The sequence below is a fragment of the Hirundo rustica genome, chromosome 1 (genome assembly GCF_015227805.2).
Source record: "Hirundo rustica isolate bHirRus1 chromosome 1, bHirRus1.pri.v3, whole genome shotgun sequence".
Taxonomy (NCBI): domain Eukaryota; kingdom Metazoa; phylum Chordata; class Aves; order Passeriformes; family Hirundinidae; genus Hirundo; species Hirundo rustica.
In genome coordinates, this window is record NC_053450.1 from 52,194,841 (window position 1) to 52,211,626 (window position 16,786).

At 39.6% G+C, this 16,786-nt stretch overlaps 1 protein-coding gene across 1 annotated transcript; it reads left to right on the forward strand.

The window, feature by feature from the left end:
- The first annotated feature begins 1,703 nt into the window (after positions 1–1,703).
- NDUFV2 (NADH:ubiquinone oxidoreductase core subunit V2) lies at positions 1,704–14,204 on the forward strand. Its single transcript, XM_040059932.2, has 8 exons — positions 1,704–1,994; positions 3,056–3,118; positions 9,063–9,125; positions 9,209–9,325; positions 10,905–11,073; positions 12,267–12,376; positions 13,101–13,177; positions 14,049–14,204. The coding sequence occupies exons 1-8, from the start codon at positions 1,719–1,721 to the stop codon at positions 14,140–14,142; spliced, it is 969 nt and encodes a 322-aa protein (XP_039915866.2). The 5' UTR covers positions 1,704–1,718; the 3' UTR covers positions 14,143–14,204.
- The last annotated feature ends 2,582 nt before the right edge of the window (positions 14,205–16,786 follow it).

Genomic DNA, 16,786 nt, shown 5'->3' on the forward strand with positions numbered 1-16,786 from the left:
AGTACAAATTCATACCATAATCATGACATCTTTTTAATAAAACTCAGTTTGCTGTAGTGTATTTAATCTTGCCTTTTTGAAAGTTTATACAAAATAAAAGAGGCTCTCTCAACGTAAGTAAGCAGATGAAAAAGTTAATGCTTTGGATGAAGGAAAACACCGTAAGGAAAGCTGAATTTTTGTTCTACTGGGTATTTAGAGGTAATTGTTACTCACGGTGTCAACTAGCAAACCATCACAGCTTTTGTAAAAATAAAATACACGTAGATAGATTTTCAGTGTGAAATTAATGAAATTAATAAGGCTGCCACACTGAAATCCAGGGGAGATGAGAGGGTGGGGACTGCGGGGGAGATTCCTCCTCGGAGAGGAGCATACAGTAAGAGATGTTGGAACATCAGGTGATGCTTTGCCAGCCTGGAATGTTGAGTACTCATTGGAGCAAAAGACTTCCTTCTTAGCTGCTATTCGAAAAAATGTGCTTATTTGACAGTGGAAAAGCTACGTTTGCACTCCTCAGCACAAAACCCGGACGATCAAGGCTCTGCACAAGGACGGACCTGTGAACCATGCTCCTAAGAACCAGCCGCATCTACGGATGAGTCTGTTACTTACACCTAGCCCAGATGAATTGTGGATGCCCCACTCCCGGCAGTTCCAGCCCAGGCTGGATGGGGCTCTGAGCAGCCGGCTCTAGGGGGAGGTGTCCCTGCCCATGGCAGGGGTTGGGACCGGATGATGTTTAAGTTCCCTTCCAACCCAAACCATTCTGTGATTCTGTGATCTTCGCTTCCAGTATTTGTACTGTATTAAGTGGATTACGGTGTCATAAGAGAATGTTTATCAAAGGTCAAAAAGACAACCAATGTTTATTGGTTTTCCTGAAGGAGGACACAACATAGGCGCAAGCAGTTCAAACATTAAAACCCCAAACAAGTGGGCAGGAAGGTGGGAAACCCAGGGCTGAACAAAACCCTCACTAGCTCCCTGGATTTTCCGCTGTTACCAGCTCTTGTTTCCGAATGAATCTGCTTTTTTCCACGCCGGTGCGTGTCACGAGAGGCTGCAATTCCCGCGGCCACCCTCACGCAGACGCTGCGGCAGGGTTCCCGGCGGGCCGAGTGCGCCGCGGGCAGGGACAGCCGGGACAGCCGGGACAGCCGGGACAGCCCCTGCTCCCGGGGCGGGCAGGGACAGCCGGGACAGCCGGGACAGCCGGGACAGCCGGGACAGCCCCTGCTCCCGGGTCGGGCAGGGACAGCCGGGACAGCCGGGACAGCCCCTGCTCCCGGGGCGGGCAGGGACAGCCGGAACAGCCGGGACAGCCCCTGCTCCCGGGGCGGGCAGGGACAGCCGGAAGAGCCCCTGCTCCCGGGGCGGGCAGGGACAGCCGGAACAGCCGGGACAGCCCCTGCTCCCGGGGCGGGCAGGGACAGCCGGAAGAGCCCCTGCTCCCGGGGCGGGCAGGGACAGCCGGAAGAGCCCCTGCTCCCGGGGCGGGCAGGGACAGCCGGGACAGCCGGGACAGCCCCCGCTCCCGGGGCGGGCATGGACAGCCGGGACAGCCCCTGCTCCCGGGGCGGGCAGGGACAGCCGGGACAGCCGGGACAGCCCCCGCTCCCGGGGCGGGCAGGGACAGCCGGGACAGCCGGGACAGCCCCCGCTCCCGGGGCGGGCAGGGACAGCCGGGACAGCCCCTGCTCCCGGGGCGGGCAGGGATGGCAGGGACAGCCGGAACAGCCCCTGCTCCCGGGGCGGGCAGGGACAGCCGGGACAGCCGGGACAGCCCCCGCTCCCGGGGCGGGCAGGCGCGGGGCGGGCGCACCCCGGCGCATGCGCGCTGCGCGTCTCCTTGGCGCTGCGCGGAGGAGGGCGAGCCCGGGCCTCAAGGAGAGGGTTCGGGACAAGGAGAAGCAGCAGGAGCGGGGATCGGCGCTCCCGCCGCCGCCGCCATGCTCCTGTGCGCTGCCCTGCGCGCCGCGGCCGAACGCTCGGTAAGGGCTCCCTGCCCCCGCCGGCCGGGAGTCGGAAAGGCCGCGGGAGAGCGGGGAGGCCGCGGCGGGGCATGGGGAAGGGGGGCCTGGGGTAGCTCGGTGCCTGGAATCCGAGTCTATGGAGCACGGACCCACAGTCCCTGCTCTTCTGCAAAGACGGCCTGATGAGCTCAGTCCTTCTAGCAACGGATCCCGCAGTTGCAGCTGCACTGTGGTGTCACGGGATGGTTGCAGCCTTTCCCTGTTATATGACCTGTCCCATCCCTGGGAGCGTTCGGGGCCAGGTGGGTTGGGACTCTGAGCAGCCTGGTCTACTGGGAAGTGTCCCCTCCTGTGGCAGGGGATTGGAAGGACATGGTCTTTAGGTCCCTTCCACCTCAAACCATTCTGTGATTCTCCTTTAAGAAATCTCAAAGTTGCTCAGGAATTAAGTATAAAAATAAACGTGACTTAATATAAAATCATGTTTTAATAGAATAAATACTTGCGGTAGAAAACCCACAAATTTTACTAATACCGGCCAGAATCTAGACATCTTGGTCTGTTCTGGCATGTCGGAGAGTACAGAGAATAGTTGAATAGAACTTGCATATGGGTCTGTGTTCTGTTCATTCTTCAGGTTTGTGTTTACATTTGCCCTCTTATGACAGTTCTCAGCGTTTGGTTCGATAAAAGCTGAAGAAGCTTGTAAATGCTTACTGGAGAAGAACTTCAGTAGTAGTGGTGGTTTCTGCAAACTTTATAGCACATATAGGATACAAAGTCACAAATTGAGAAATTCTTCCTGAAATGTTGGATGGGAAGTTGTGTTCAAGGCACTTAAATTTAGCAATAGCAGAGTTAAATCGTTTAATTTCTACATTGTTTGAACTGGGCAAGGTGGGAGTTGAGATATTTGCTCTCATAATAGTATAGGAGAGTCCTTAATAGCCTCTTCTTGACTTATTTTAAATTATTAGTGATGGCAGTAGAATTAATGGCTTACTGTTAGAATGGAAATCTGACTGCTTCTGAAAGCAGCCCCCAGCAGTATGTGCATTAACACTGTTTTTTGCTTCTAGGTAAGACAGATCCGATACTTGCATGGAACAGCAGAGCGCAATGCCACTGGAGCCTTATTTGTGGTAAATAATCTGCTTTACTGGAAGGGGGACGGGTCAGAAGAGTTTGGCATGTGCTTTTCCAAATCTGCCTAAAAGCTTCTGATGGGCAGACCTTTGCTATAGAAACCCACTGGCATTTACAAAGCAGAGGGTTTTTTTCTGTCAAACCTTCTACTAGAATTGTAATAGAGTATCAAAAGGTTTTATTTTAGTTACTGGCTTTTGTGTTTCTTGCCTTATATAGTGAAAATGCTCAGTAATTTGTATGTGATTGCAGATGAGACTTGGCTTAAACTTTATTTCATTATAAACTAGTTCTTTTTTCCTTTATTTTAGTTGAGTTTGTAATTGAATCTCATTAAACTTTTAGCAAGTGCAGTTTCTTGCTTTCTGAAATTTGCTGCAGAATTACCCATGGGCTCAGAACCTAGGTGTGTTTACAGGAGTTGAAAAGTACAGTTCTTGTTCATGTTCTGTGTGATACAGCAGGTTGTACAGTGAGTTGTAATTGAGGCCATTAGGCGCTGTCATAAAAGCCATAAACAGTAGTAGGGATTGCAGAAAGTAAAAAGCCCTTGAATTTAAGTGTGTAAAGCAGCTGTGTTGTCTGTGTCTGAAGAGAACCTGAAACATCCCAAGAGAGTGTGTATTTTGTCCCATTCTGCTCTGTTCAGAGCTTTAGCTGGTCTGCAGTTTAACAGCTGAATAATTTGGCATTTTCCCAATATTTGGTAAAAATCAGCCCTTTACTAAAGAGTTGACCACTGTTGCAAACAGGTGCTCAGGATTTTTGGACATGTTGTTGTCCTTTCCTTTCTGCAGCTGTCTCTACAGCTTTAATCATAAAACGAAGTTAATAGGATCTCAGTATAGGCTTTGTGTACTTTTCCAGAAATGTGAGCAGGAATTGGTGATTTACAGGGTGAGAACTGGTGTTCAAGGAATAGAGGAAATGCTGTAGTCTGGCAATTTAGGAAACTTCCAGTGTAGTTGGAGGTTGATGAAGACAGGCAAAAGATGTCTTTGGCGCCCTAATGGTTGTTGACGTCTGACATAGGAAGGCAGATAGCTGTATAAATTCAAGATTTATGTAATTGTTCAAATTATTTACTGCAGGGAGGAGCCTCATAACAGAGAAAGGCAAGTAGAAAAGCTGAGTGCTTGCAGATGTTTATTTAATAGCATTGTTGATGACTTATTCCACAGCAGAATTTTTGCTAGAGGAGCATAAGAACTTCGTTCTGTGGGGGGTTGTTTTTTTCTTGTTTTTTTTCCTTGGTTGTTGTTTTTTAATAAGGTGATATTTGTTCTTCTCTAAAGTAAAAGCTAATGGGAAGAATACAGTTGGATGTCACTATATGTGTATGTAATTGTTTGCCCTAACTAAATTCCAGATGTTACTTAAAATGTCAGATTTGAATGGAAACTTGTCCTGCTGGTTTGAGATGAAGGCATTGTTTTAATCAACACCAGGTGTTCATAGACAATCAGAAAATTGGACTTCCCCTGGATTTCTGTAGAGGAAAATAACAATTTTTTTTTTTTCTTTTTTTAATTACAGCAGAAGTATCGAAAGTTTGTTTGAAAATTGCTTGCGCAGGACTAATGGGAATAACTCGTACCTGTTGTGGTGGTCCTCTTAGTATGTCAGTTTGCACACAAATATCTCAGGTTTATTTTACAAAGCTTATTGCTTCTTCTTCTTGCACTTTTCACGTATAAAATCTGTATGTGAGGAAGGTAAATGCAGGCAGTGTATTTGTGTTGTAACAGCAGAGGGCCGGCTAGCAAGGGACCTGGTTGTCAAAAAATCTAGTATTAAAAGGCATTTCTGATTTGCATGCCTGTGCTTCCCTTTGCAAACGTGTTACAAGTTAGCAGAAACACACAGAAGTAAGAGAACTTTTGCTGAAATGCCTTTGTATTTTGAAACACCCAGAAAGAGCCTTTCTCTCAATCATTAAATACAACTAGGTGCCATCCCAGGCAGCTACATCACACTTCCAGTGAGAGGATATCAAGTACAAAATTAAGTAGATTGTTTGCCTGTAGGAATGTAAGAGTGATGCTCCAAATCTCCAAGTTCTGATGGAAGGCCTGACTCCAGAGACATTTATTATGATTGCCTTTCTTCATTGAAACATGCATTCTCTATACTTGACTTATACCTGATTTTAGCCTTCTTAACAGCTAAAACTTAGCTCTTAAGCTCTTCTACTTTATTGTTTTCAATACATGGACTGAGTTTCCTTAACACATCAACAGCCCCGATGTGGGCTTTGTCATAGGGCTGCACAGGGATTCAGCACAAAAGGTTGGAAAAGCGCTGTATTCAAGTTTTAGTTACTTGTGAAGTTGGCCAGTGAGATACTTGGGTTGGAGAGCACTTGCACCATTCTTAAAGTAAGAAGGGGGTATATCTTGAATTCATGAATGTAGGGTACTTTTTCTTTTAGAGGAGGACTAATACATATTTTTTCAGTGCTGATTTGATATGGATTCTGAACAGGTTGTTGCCCTAAACGTCACCCCTGCTTTTGGTTTGCAGTGCTTTGGACTGGTGTTTACCATAGTGTGGGCCTGATATTTCAAAGTCTGAAGAGATTTTAGCCTGCTAGCAGTGCTCACTGTTTCCCAAGGGAAAAGTTCTCAAGAAAGCTTCTTCTCAAAACAATCTTGGCAAAACAACTATCCTTTCTCAAAACAATTTTTCTCCAGGTAGTGTTCTGCTGTTTCTCTAGTGTAATCAGTGGGATTACAGAAGTTTCGTTCCTATTCACCAATTATGTTGTCTGTATCAGAACACCTTATAAAAGGTAGTAAGAATTAAACAATAAATCTTCTATACTTTTTACCTTCTGAAATATTTAGAGTCTTTCATCTTTCTTTTGTGTCCAACAACAACCACCATAGGGCATAAGTCTAGTTTCAGGCCAACTTTTTGGCAGTATACATGGAAACTAAAATATTCTAATATACTGTTGTAATTCTTCAGTGCTCTTTAATAATTTTCTGTGTCAAGAAAGACAGATGATTAGATCACTGGAAGCATAATAATAAAATGGCCCAGGTTGGTGTCGCAAAATGAATATTCATATATAATATATGAGAAGATTCAACAGCCTTAGTGGCTTCCATGGGAGTGCACTGGGATCTGTGGCTTGGGTAGCCTTTGCAGTGAAGGTGTTCCTATTTAAATAGACTCTGTTCTGTAATAGAAATGTGATACAGTCAATGAATGAATGGAATAAAAACTTCACGTAAGACTTGTGGAAATTGGGGAGCATGAGAAGAGACTTGGAAAATGACTTGCATGGGGGGAGAGTGCAAAGAGAACAGAGCCAGGCTCATTTCAGTGGTGCCAGGTGACCAGACCAGAGGCAATGGCCTCAGAGAACATCAGGAAATGCTTTTTCACTATGGATGACAGAGCCTTGGCACAGGTTGCCCAAAGAGGTTGTGGAGTCTCCATTATTGGCTATATTCAGAAGAAGCCATCTGGACACTGTCTTGGGCAAACAGCTCTGGGTGTACCTGCTTGAGCAGGGGAGTTTGACCCAGATGACTTCCAGAGCTTCCTTCCAACTTCAACCACTCTTTCAATCACAGTACTCTTTCCAGTACTGTGTCCTTATTTCTGATCTTGCTGTCTAGAATCTGTATCCTAAAAAAACCTGGAAATGCACCCATGTAATTGAGGAGCACGTCAGTGCATGCAAGTCTCAGCTAAATACAATGTCAGACAAATGTAAGACTAACTAGTGAACATAAAAATTCCTAACTGCTCAGGAGTTCTAGAACTGTGTAAGCTCTTGATGAAAACCATCAAACTCTCCATGGTCCAGAATTAGATAAAGCCCTTTCGGGAAAAGGGAAAACATAAAAGATGGCATGACTTACTTATTGCTCAACTCTGCTATAGCCTTTACAAAGTATTGTGAAACCTTGCTACAGCTACACCTGTATCTTCCAATATAAAGTCTTTATTATCCCTCTTCACATGTAGGGCATTTAAGGATGTCAGTTTAGAGAAAAGAATAGATGTTCCAGACAGAGATTTTAATAAATCAAATACATTTATTTGCAAAATAAATTGTGACAAAGTACAGTTGCTAACTATCAAATAGCTACAGAAGGCAAAATAATAGCAAAATAATCATGCAGATTTGAGAAGGAAAAGCTAAGTTATGGAAACACTTATCATGAATCATGGAATTGATCTGTGCAGCTTAGACATGGCAAGGTCTGTAAAGGAAAAAATAATAAAAGTGGTACAGTATTTCCAATCAGTCTTTCCCCCATCAGCCTCTTTTTGAGAGCTTCTATTAAAATTGATAGAAAACACTCACCAAGATTAAATATGAGTCATCAAATCCTTTATCTGGAAATGTCAGTCTAAAATAATGGGAATCATGTTCCTAAAAGCCCTTTTATGTTATTTTGTAAACCACATAATAAGCAAGAAATTAATGCTTAATAAAATACTAGCGAGTTCAAAGGTCATCAGTCATCTTTCTGTAATTCCTGTTCTTATAGGAAAGTCATCCTTGGTGAAGTATTTATCAACAGTAGTTTTATATTGGACTTGAAACTGTGGTGAGGGCACAGTGCTTTCAAACTGATGGTGGCAGTCATAGTGTTTGCTTTGGGATATAGACAGGATAAGCAAAGGCAATGCCTGGACAGACCAACAGATGTAATTGAAGTATTTGACCTTGCAATATTTTTATATTTCCATATAAAATTTCTAAATCCAAGAGTAGCTGTGGGCCACACATGTTCTAAGTTCTTCACTGATGATGCATACTTCACTTCAGTATGGAAGGGTCTTGGCAATGTTAAGGTTTTTCATTAATCCTTTGCTGCTTAGTAAGAAATGTGTGCTGTGGCACCTGCAAAATCACCTTTGGTTACTGGAGGAAATGATGCAAGTGAAAGTCAGTGGAGAGGGCTTCTTTGTTCTAAACACACTTCTTCTAATACAAAGCTTTTATTATTGGCTAGTTGTTGATTACTTTAGCATCAAGCCTCAGGTATAGCTTGTATTTTCCAAAAAACTTTCCATTTAATTTGAAATTTTCTCAGTTTGAAAACTGTATGAAGTTTGGAATTAAACTTAACTATAGGCATTTAAAGGAATCCAAAATGAGCTGCTTAGAGACAGCTAAAAACTTTGTGCAGGAACATTTTCTGGTGAAAAAGGTTTTTCATCAGAACTAAGATTTTATTGCAGGAAAATGTTACTTTTTTCACGACCTCCAAATTTGTATTTTCTGAATATAGAACTAATTAAAATTTGATGTTTCCCTAGAAGACCACCTTAAAAATAGCTTGTTAGAATACCTTATTTTGGAAATATTAATTCAAAATTTGGCTTCTTACATTTTGATTCAGAATTGTATATACAATGTTGAAATCCATTACAAATCAATATGTTAAAATTGATTAATAATGTGTTTGAATGTGCAAATGTTTTAATTCTACATAAAAATTCTTGATGAATTGTGAATTTTTTTATAATTAATGTCTCATGGTAGAGGGAGAAATGAACTGTTGTTTTAGTCTCTTGTTTATTAAGGTATTAACCAGAGAGTTCTTACTCTGCCTGTTGTAAATTTGAACATAATTGTCAAACTGCATTAACAGTGTTTAAAATACATACTTTGATAACAACACCATATATTTTCTCAATATATCATTTACTGTATTTCTCAATAAATAATTTTTTTATAGGAAGTAATGGGAATTATTTTTAAGAGTGATGCAATAAGTATCAATATTTTTTATAACCTTCCCAAATATATTTAATCACTTTAGTACTATGAATTTTTTATGTGGCATATATCGTTTTTATTCAAGCAGCTCAACTGTAACTTTGTAGTGAGAAAGTATTTTACAACAGTAAATATGTCCTGAATAATTTCCTAATAACCCATTTTTACACATTTTTCTTCTTTTCTTGAAGCATAGAGATAGTCCTGAAAACAATCCAGATACTCCATTTGAGTTCACACCTGAAAACCTAAAGGTATGCAGACAAAAAAAAGTTCAGTACACAGCCTTTGTCTTTAGAGCAGCACTGATTTGTTTTCCTTCTTTTCCTTTAACAAGCGAATAGAAGCGATCATAAACAACTACCCAGAGGGACACAAGTCTGCAGCTGTCATGGCAGTACTGGATTTGGCCCAAAGACAGCATGGATGGCTGCCCATATCAGCTATGAACAAGGTATTTAGTACTTAATTATCTTTCAAGCATAATTTTATTGTTTTCTTTCAATATCTTACTAGAATATTAACATTAATTAATGACAGCTTACTAACATGGGAATTTACATGTGGCGCAGAATTATGAGAATTCCCTATGAGACTACATTTTTAAAAGTAAAAGGGAAAATTAATGCAGAAAACTCGGGGCTCTGTGTACCTAATATTAGCCCATTGCTAGAAACCACAGACAGAACAAAATCAAAAATGAAATAAAACCTATTCAGATAGGCTCTTCTCCCAGAATGATCCTGGAGCTAGGAACAGAATTTGTTCACTGCTGAATGCGGGGAAAGAAAAAAAAAGAGGTAGTAAGTGGAGTTTTCTTCCTCCCAGATAAATGGTATTTCACACATTGCCTGGATTATACTTAATCTCTAAGTCTGTAAGGACTCTGCAGAGCAGTGTTAGTGTAGTAGATGTCTGGAGTGTTGGGTAACACCTCACAGTAAGTGCCCAGAAGACTTGTCAGGTTAACTATTAAAAGAGTTTCAAAATAACCAGGCAAACAACTACACTGCTCCAAAGTGAGAGGGTGCATAACAGTAACCAAACACCAAGAAATAAAAAAAATCTGGTTTATATTTGTATGAATAAATCTGTTGTACTTTGTGTTACCATCTGGCATATCATCAATTTTAAAGTATAAAATTTTAAATTCAATTTGAGAATTGTGAGCATTAGAGAAATGACTGAAGGAGGTAAATGAGCATTTAAAGAAAGGCAGCTTATGTCTGCTACAGTTTCTACAGCATAACATAAAGCCTCAAAGCTCCATTAATTCTGGCAGTGTATTTTTGTTTATTTAACTTTCAGTTTGATACTATGTTTAAAACGATTTTAAGACTTTTAAGTGAACAAATATTTTCCATGATTTGTTACTTGCCTGCTAGAGGAACTGGAAGGTAAAACAGTTACACTATTGAAACTAGAGCCAGTTCTCAACTTGAGCAGTTTGACAGGGTTCCAGGTTAATGAGGTCAGGGATACTTGCACTAGAACTGGCTCCACGGAGATCATGCTTCACTCCCTACTTATTAGCTGTGACAGGAATCTGCAGATGTAGCCCTGGAGTGTCACAGAACCTGAGGGAGACCTGCTCTATGTGAATTAGATAAGCACAGTACCAGCTTACAAGTATTCCTTACCAAAAGGCTTCCATAGATTAGTGTGGGCAGGCTCGTACAGGTTTGTTCATTCACACAGCACAAGTGCAGTGTGAGCTGGAGCTGACAAGGAGAGCCCACACCCAGCTGACTCCTCACATCCCCTTGTGTCTGACAAGAGCTGCTGGAGGGGAGCTGACTCGAGCTCCTCGCTGTGCTGATCCATGGCTCAGTGGAATTTGTGCTCAAGCAGAGTGATGCCAGTCAGAGAACTCAAGTGTCCGGGCTTGGCACTTGGAATACATTTGTGCTTTGAGACCCACCCTCTTACATCTGTTACTGCAAACAGGACAGGTGACTTCATTGAAATGGTTTGCTAAATGCCTTTACTGCTGCCATCTGAGAGTTCAATACAGCATGTTCTTCCCCTCACAGGTTGCTGAAGTTTTAGAAATGCCTCCCATGAGAGTCTATGAAGTAGCAACCTTCTACACCATGTACAATCGCAAACCTGTTGGGAAATACCACATCCAGGTCTGCACCACCACACCGTGCATGCTGCGAGACTCTGACAGCATTTTAGAAGCCATTAAGAAGAAACTTGGTATGACACAAACTTGTAATACACTTCTTTGTATTTTTTTTACCTTTGTTTAATGATAGTGAAGTAAAATAGTAGAAGAAAAAAATGGCCTTGTTCAATTTCGTAAGGTTCACATGGGCCTGCCTCTTTAGCCTGTCAAGGTCCCTCTGGATGATAACATGATGTTAACATAATTTATGAGTTCTCCATGGAAAAAGTCAGTTGAGAATGGGATGTAAGGAGTACTCCGGGATTTTCTGTGTGGGTTGGGGTTTTTTCCTCCTTTTTGGGTGGTTATGGGGAGAAGAGAGGGTAAGATCAGCAACTGACAACTCTTCCCCTTCTATGAAAATCTGTATTTACTTCTTCTAAGAACCAGTGAAAAGAGCTGCAGAATAGCTGCCTATTATCTGTCATTTCATATACTCTGTTGTCTGAAAAAGGCACATTTAGATGAAATGTCTTGTTACTGCATAATTTAATTTCAATTGAAACTCTCCACTTGAGAAATCAAAGCAGTAAGGATGATTCTGTAGTTTTTACTGAGACGGGCCTTACTTACAACTTTTATTATTTCCAACCCCTTCCTACTAGTAAATGGAGGAAAACTGCTTTTCAGCATTCTTCCTTACATGGAGTATTTTTAGAGATCAGACTCTGAGATGTTACTTGGACTAACTTGCCTTTAGGCAAGGTCTGTATCTCTAGCAGTAGAACAGTAAGATGCCATGGATGCTAAGTGTGTGTACAGTTCAGTAAATCATCCTTTGTGTATCAACTTGCAAGCTGTTTATGCATTTGTAACTAACAAATGGATGTTGGTTAATTTGGGAATATTCAACACCATATATTAATGCATTTCCTTTCAGCACATAAAAGCTATGTGTCCCTATTTTTCCATTTTATTATATTGGTTACTAAAAATGTTCTTGAGTAGATCTGTTGTGCTTCTTAACATTTCATGGTTATTTATCAATGAATCATACCTGTAAACAAAGTTTACAAAATGTAAAAATGTATCTGAAAATTTACTTAATAGTTTATTTGAAACTTCTGTTCAATGGAAACATTGTGGACTCATTTCAGAGGCTTTTAAATTTGCCAATGCTTTTAAGGCCAAAATACAAGTAATTCCATGTCATGGAGTACTTAGATTCATGCTTTATTATTCTTGTTCATAACCATTGCTGAGCCTAATTAATTTATTGGTTTAGGTATTAAAGTTGGGGAAACAACACCTGATAAACTCTTCACGCTGATAGAAGTGGAATGTTTAGGTGCTTGTGTAAATGCACCCATGGTACAAATAAATGACAATTACTATGTAAGTACTACATTCCCTTTTAAAAGATTAAGCTTTTTTGCTGGCTTACCTGTATTTTCGAGTTGTTACAGATTGTGAAGTTGTGGTCAGTTTTCTAATTCCTACTGGCAGGAAAAACTCATTACCTACAGCATCTTTTCGTTTCTTAGCCTCTTGCTAGAATACTTCATTTGTATCAAGTGTATCAGTGTATTTTTCATTTCAGTTACTCTCTTGATTATACAAGAGGAGTGATGCATTTTTGTGATTGTGGTTGGCCTGTAAATCTGGAATTTTTAAATAGGTGTTTGATAAGTTTTTGAAAGCATTCTAAAGCAGTCTGTTGGAAAGTATGGACTAATTTAAGAAGTATTGTCTTGAACTGTAGCCAAATTTTTTTTGTTGTAGCCAACACCATTCTGCAGTATGTGTCATGGCTTGTGTGTCGTGGGTAGGCAGAGATCCAACTCCCTAATACCAGGAAGCTGAAAACACAAATCCTTGGCCTGCATCAACATTGTTTGTTTTAATATAATTTCTGTAACTACACATGAAACAAAGTCTCAACATTTAAATGACAATAGACTTGCCAGTTTTTCTCATTCTTTAAGCCACTACGTGTTAATGGATGGGATCAAAATTACCTGCACTAGGGTCATGTTGATCTGCTAAATTTGATGTGCTGCATTTAGCGTAACCGATGACTCTCTCAGTTTTGTCAATGATTTTTTTTTTTTTTAAACAGGAAGATTTGACACCCAAAGATATTGAAGACATAATTGATGAGCTAAAGGCTGGCAAAGTTCCTAAACCAGGCCCAAGGTATGTCATATTTATAATAAACTATAATATATAATTGCCTAATTTATAAATTGTATATATTATATTGGTCACCTACATGAACAGTGGTTCTTCTGAGAAACTGAATTACTTTTCCAGTGATTTGAGTACACAGCCTACAGCTAAAAAGAATTCATTAGTTTATGGAACAGAACTGCATGCATTCAAAGCCAAAACAAACTGGAAAGAACTAAGAAGTTGCATGTTCTTGATGACTGACCAGAGGAGCGTGAAATGTGAAAACATGAAGTCTGATTTGTCTTAGTACTTAATAGGTGAATGATGTCACCTGTTGGAATTTTTGTCTAGCTGATTTAAACCAACAAATTCCTGTTGTTTTTTTCTGAGAAAAACCAAAGATTCTAAGTTAGTGAGAGGGTTGTTATTGCCGAAATTTTCTTATCTGTTATTTCCCACTGTTCTTTGTTAGCCCACCTACGTTTGTGTCAATGGGGAAATTAATTTGACTTGGATGTTACTATTACTATTGTTTCTATAAAGATGTTTCGAACTTTAAAAAGTTACAGTTTCATAAAAACACAGGGAAGCATCTATAACAAAACTATGATTGACAAAATTTGATGCTGCCTGGCCAACCTGTAAATTAATATAAAAGAAAACAAGTGGTCCTAGCTTGCATTTCAGTTATGAAACTATTTGTCAATATTTGAATTTGGAATCCTTTCACCTTAACAGCTACATCACACTTTTTCTTAATGTTGAATGGGAAGAACAACAGAAAATAGTAGCTTCAGCCTCTAAGTGAGATTTGTGACTATCTTCTATCCAACGATTAAATAGAATCTGAATTTTTATCAATACCACCAGTGAATAAATTGCTTTCATTTTTCAGGAGTGGACGTTTTTCTTGTGAGCCAGCTGGTGGCCTTACTTCCCTGACTGAACCACCAAAAGGACCAGGTTTTGGAGTTCGAGATGACCTCTAAGGATTTTTGTAATATAAGATGATCTGTCTGAAAAGAATAAAGTATCTTCAATCTCAGTACAATTATGTACATTCTAATGTTTTGGTTTAAAAAAAAAAAAAAAAGTAACAGCAATCATACTTTCCAACTTACTGTGGTTTCAGGTACAGCACAGTTTAATCATAATTCCAGATTATAAGAAAAGTGGTGCTGTAGACTGTGTAAAGTGACTCCCTGAAAGAGTCCACTTACAGTTAATGAGAAATGAAAAGTTGCATCTTTTGATCTGTCATTGAAAATTCTTTCAGCTTTTTCTAAAATTCTTTGAAGAAACAACAAAACTCACCAAATTACAAATCTGGCAAATGCACAAAGAACCAAACTGAAAAGAGATTATCTGATAAAACTTCATCGTGTTACTTTTATTGGCAATTTATAAACAAACAAACACAAACAAGAAAGGTTATCTGAGCTGTGTTGTGTAAAAAATCTCATAGATTCAGTTAGAAGTGCTTCTTCTTAAGCTTAATTCTTCTTTAATATCATTCCGTAATCAGGAAAAATGTAAAGCCTCAAAGAGCAGTAGTATTTTACTAAAATAATTAATAGCAAGAAAAACCAACTAACTTCCTGTGCAAGTTTATTTAGTACAGACAAGGTATGGAGTTGGGGGAAGAGAATATACCAGAACAGTTCAACATGTGCAATAATATCTGACACTGGATCTTTAAATCACAGAACTACTGTGCACCAGCTACTTTCAAGAACTAATCTGTGTGAAAATGAGGAATTTCTTTCAATATAAAAAAGTTGAAGATTATTTTTTAAAAACTGACTGCATACTGACACTTAATACTTAGCTTATAAAACTGGGCAAATGCTTTAGCTATACAGACATACATTTCCATGTAAATTAGCAAGTGTGGACACATCAGTTACCTGAGACCATATTGTGTTTGTCTCTTCTAAAATCTGCCATGGAACTTATATTCCTATTACAATTGATGAGATAGATGAAGCTTAAGTGTATCATTTATAATTTTATTCTATATTATATTTAGTTTGTTTTGATAGTCTGATTAATCAGACCATCTTTCACCAAACTATTCTCCCTCTTTGAAGTTAAATTCTGTTTTTACAGATTACCTATGTAATGTCTATCTTGTGTAGTCTGTTGATGCATCACCTTTATTTCAATAGGCTCTGTGAACTTCCCTTCACGTGCCATTAAAAAAGCAATACTACTGTTGGTAATTCTGGGAACATAATATATCTGTAAACCATTTGTATGAGAAACTTGCTATCTTTTCCATATTACTATATTTATAAAATGAAATAATTGAATTACATACAAATGGAAAATTCAAAAAAATACATAAAACTCATGAGTGAAGCAGTTTCCAAACAAGCATGAAAAAAAAATCTTGTGTAAAAGTAATACAGAACATAGTGCCCAGGAGAAAATAGTACATGGATTGAAATCTTATCTGTCACTTTAAGTTCCTGAATGCTGTTCTGGAAGGTCACTCCATGTTTGTAATAGCCTCAGGCCTTGTAGCAGGCCGGGCATCTGGCACTATGTGGCACTTCTCTAGAGATGTGAAATGAGGCAGACAGCATCTCACATCTTGATACAAGGAGAGACTCATTTTAGTATCCCAGTCTGACTATGCTGTTTGTTTCATTTTAACAATAAAGCTGTATTCTAGTTCAAACAGCTTTACCTTATTCTAACCTTTGAAGTATGTGTTGAATACAAGTGAGGATGTCGCATGCATTGTGGAACTATACTGTGCTACAGTTATTCATGGTTTTGCATGTAGCAGTGAAATCTCATGGGATTGCATAACCGTGTTGAAGGGGAACACAGTTTTGGACCTGCCAAGCTTGAAACTTCCAACTATACAAACACAAAGCTCTAGAATGCCAGACTCCGCCCATTTTTAAAGCCAGACAGAATTTGTAGCCTTATCCCACTTTTCTCCCCCATTTATTCCATCTGCACATGACAATTTTGATGTCTGTCTCATGAGCAGGACATGGACCTCCACAGCTCCCATATTTTGGAGATTGTTAGTGATGTTCCACAGACAAGCTGTCAGTCATTCTGATGCAACATGTGAGAATCTGCCAATCACTTGACTAGAATAGGATAATTTACATTATCCCTACTGCATGGCACAAATGGGATACATCACTCTTTAAACTGAGTATCGGAGGGCAGCTACAGGACTGTAAAATGAATGTATAGAAATAAGAAAATAACTAGGACTCTTCTCTCTCGTTTTACCCACTTCATTCATCAATTATATGAGGCTTTATGGTCCTGGTTTCTCAAAAAAGTTTGGGCAATCATTGTATTAAATGGTTAAGAAAAATTCACATCTTGCGTTATTTCAGGTTTTGTTGAAATTTGAACACTTCAAACATCTCAAGTAGAAATACATAATCTGTATTTGTTACATGTAGCTGTTTACTATATACAATAAATTATTTTCATAATGGTAGTTTATGCAGGATTGTGATGAGACTTAACAAGGTGATCATTATGAAAGAGTTCCAGAATAGTGCAAGAATTGATACATCCAAGTTCTTTCTTCTGTTTCTGAATAGCTGTAGATAATACCTTGTGCTTGCTTTTAATAGTAGTAAAAAAAAAAGTATA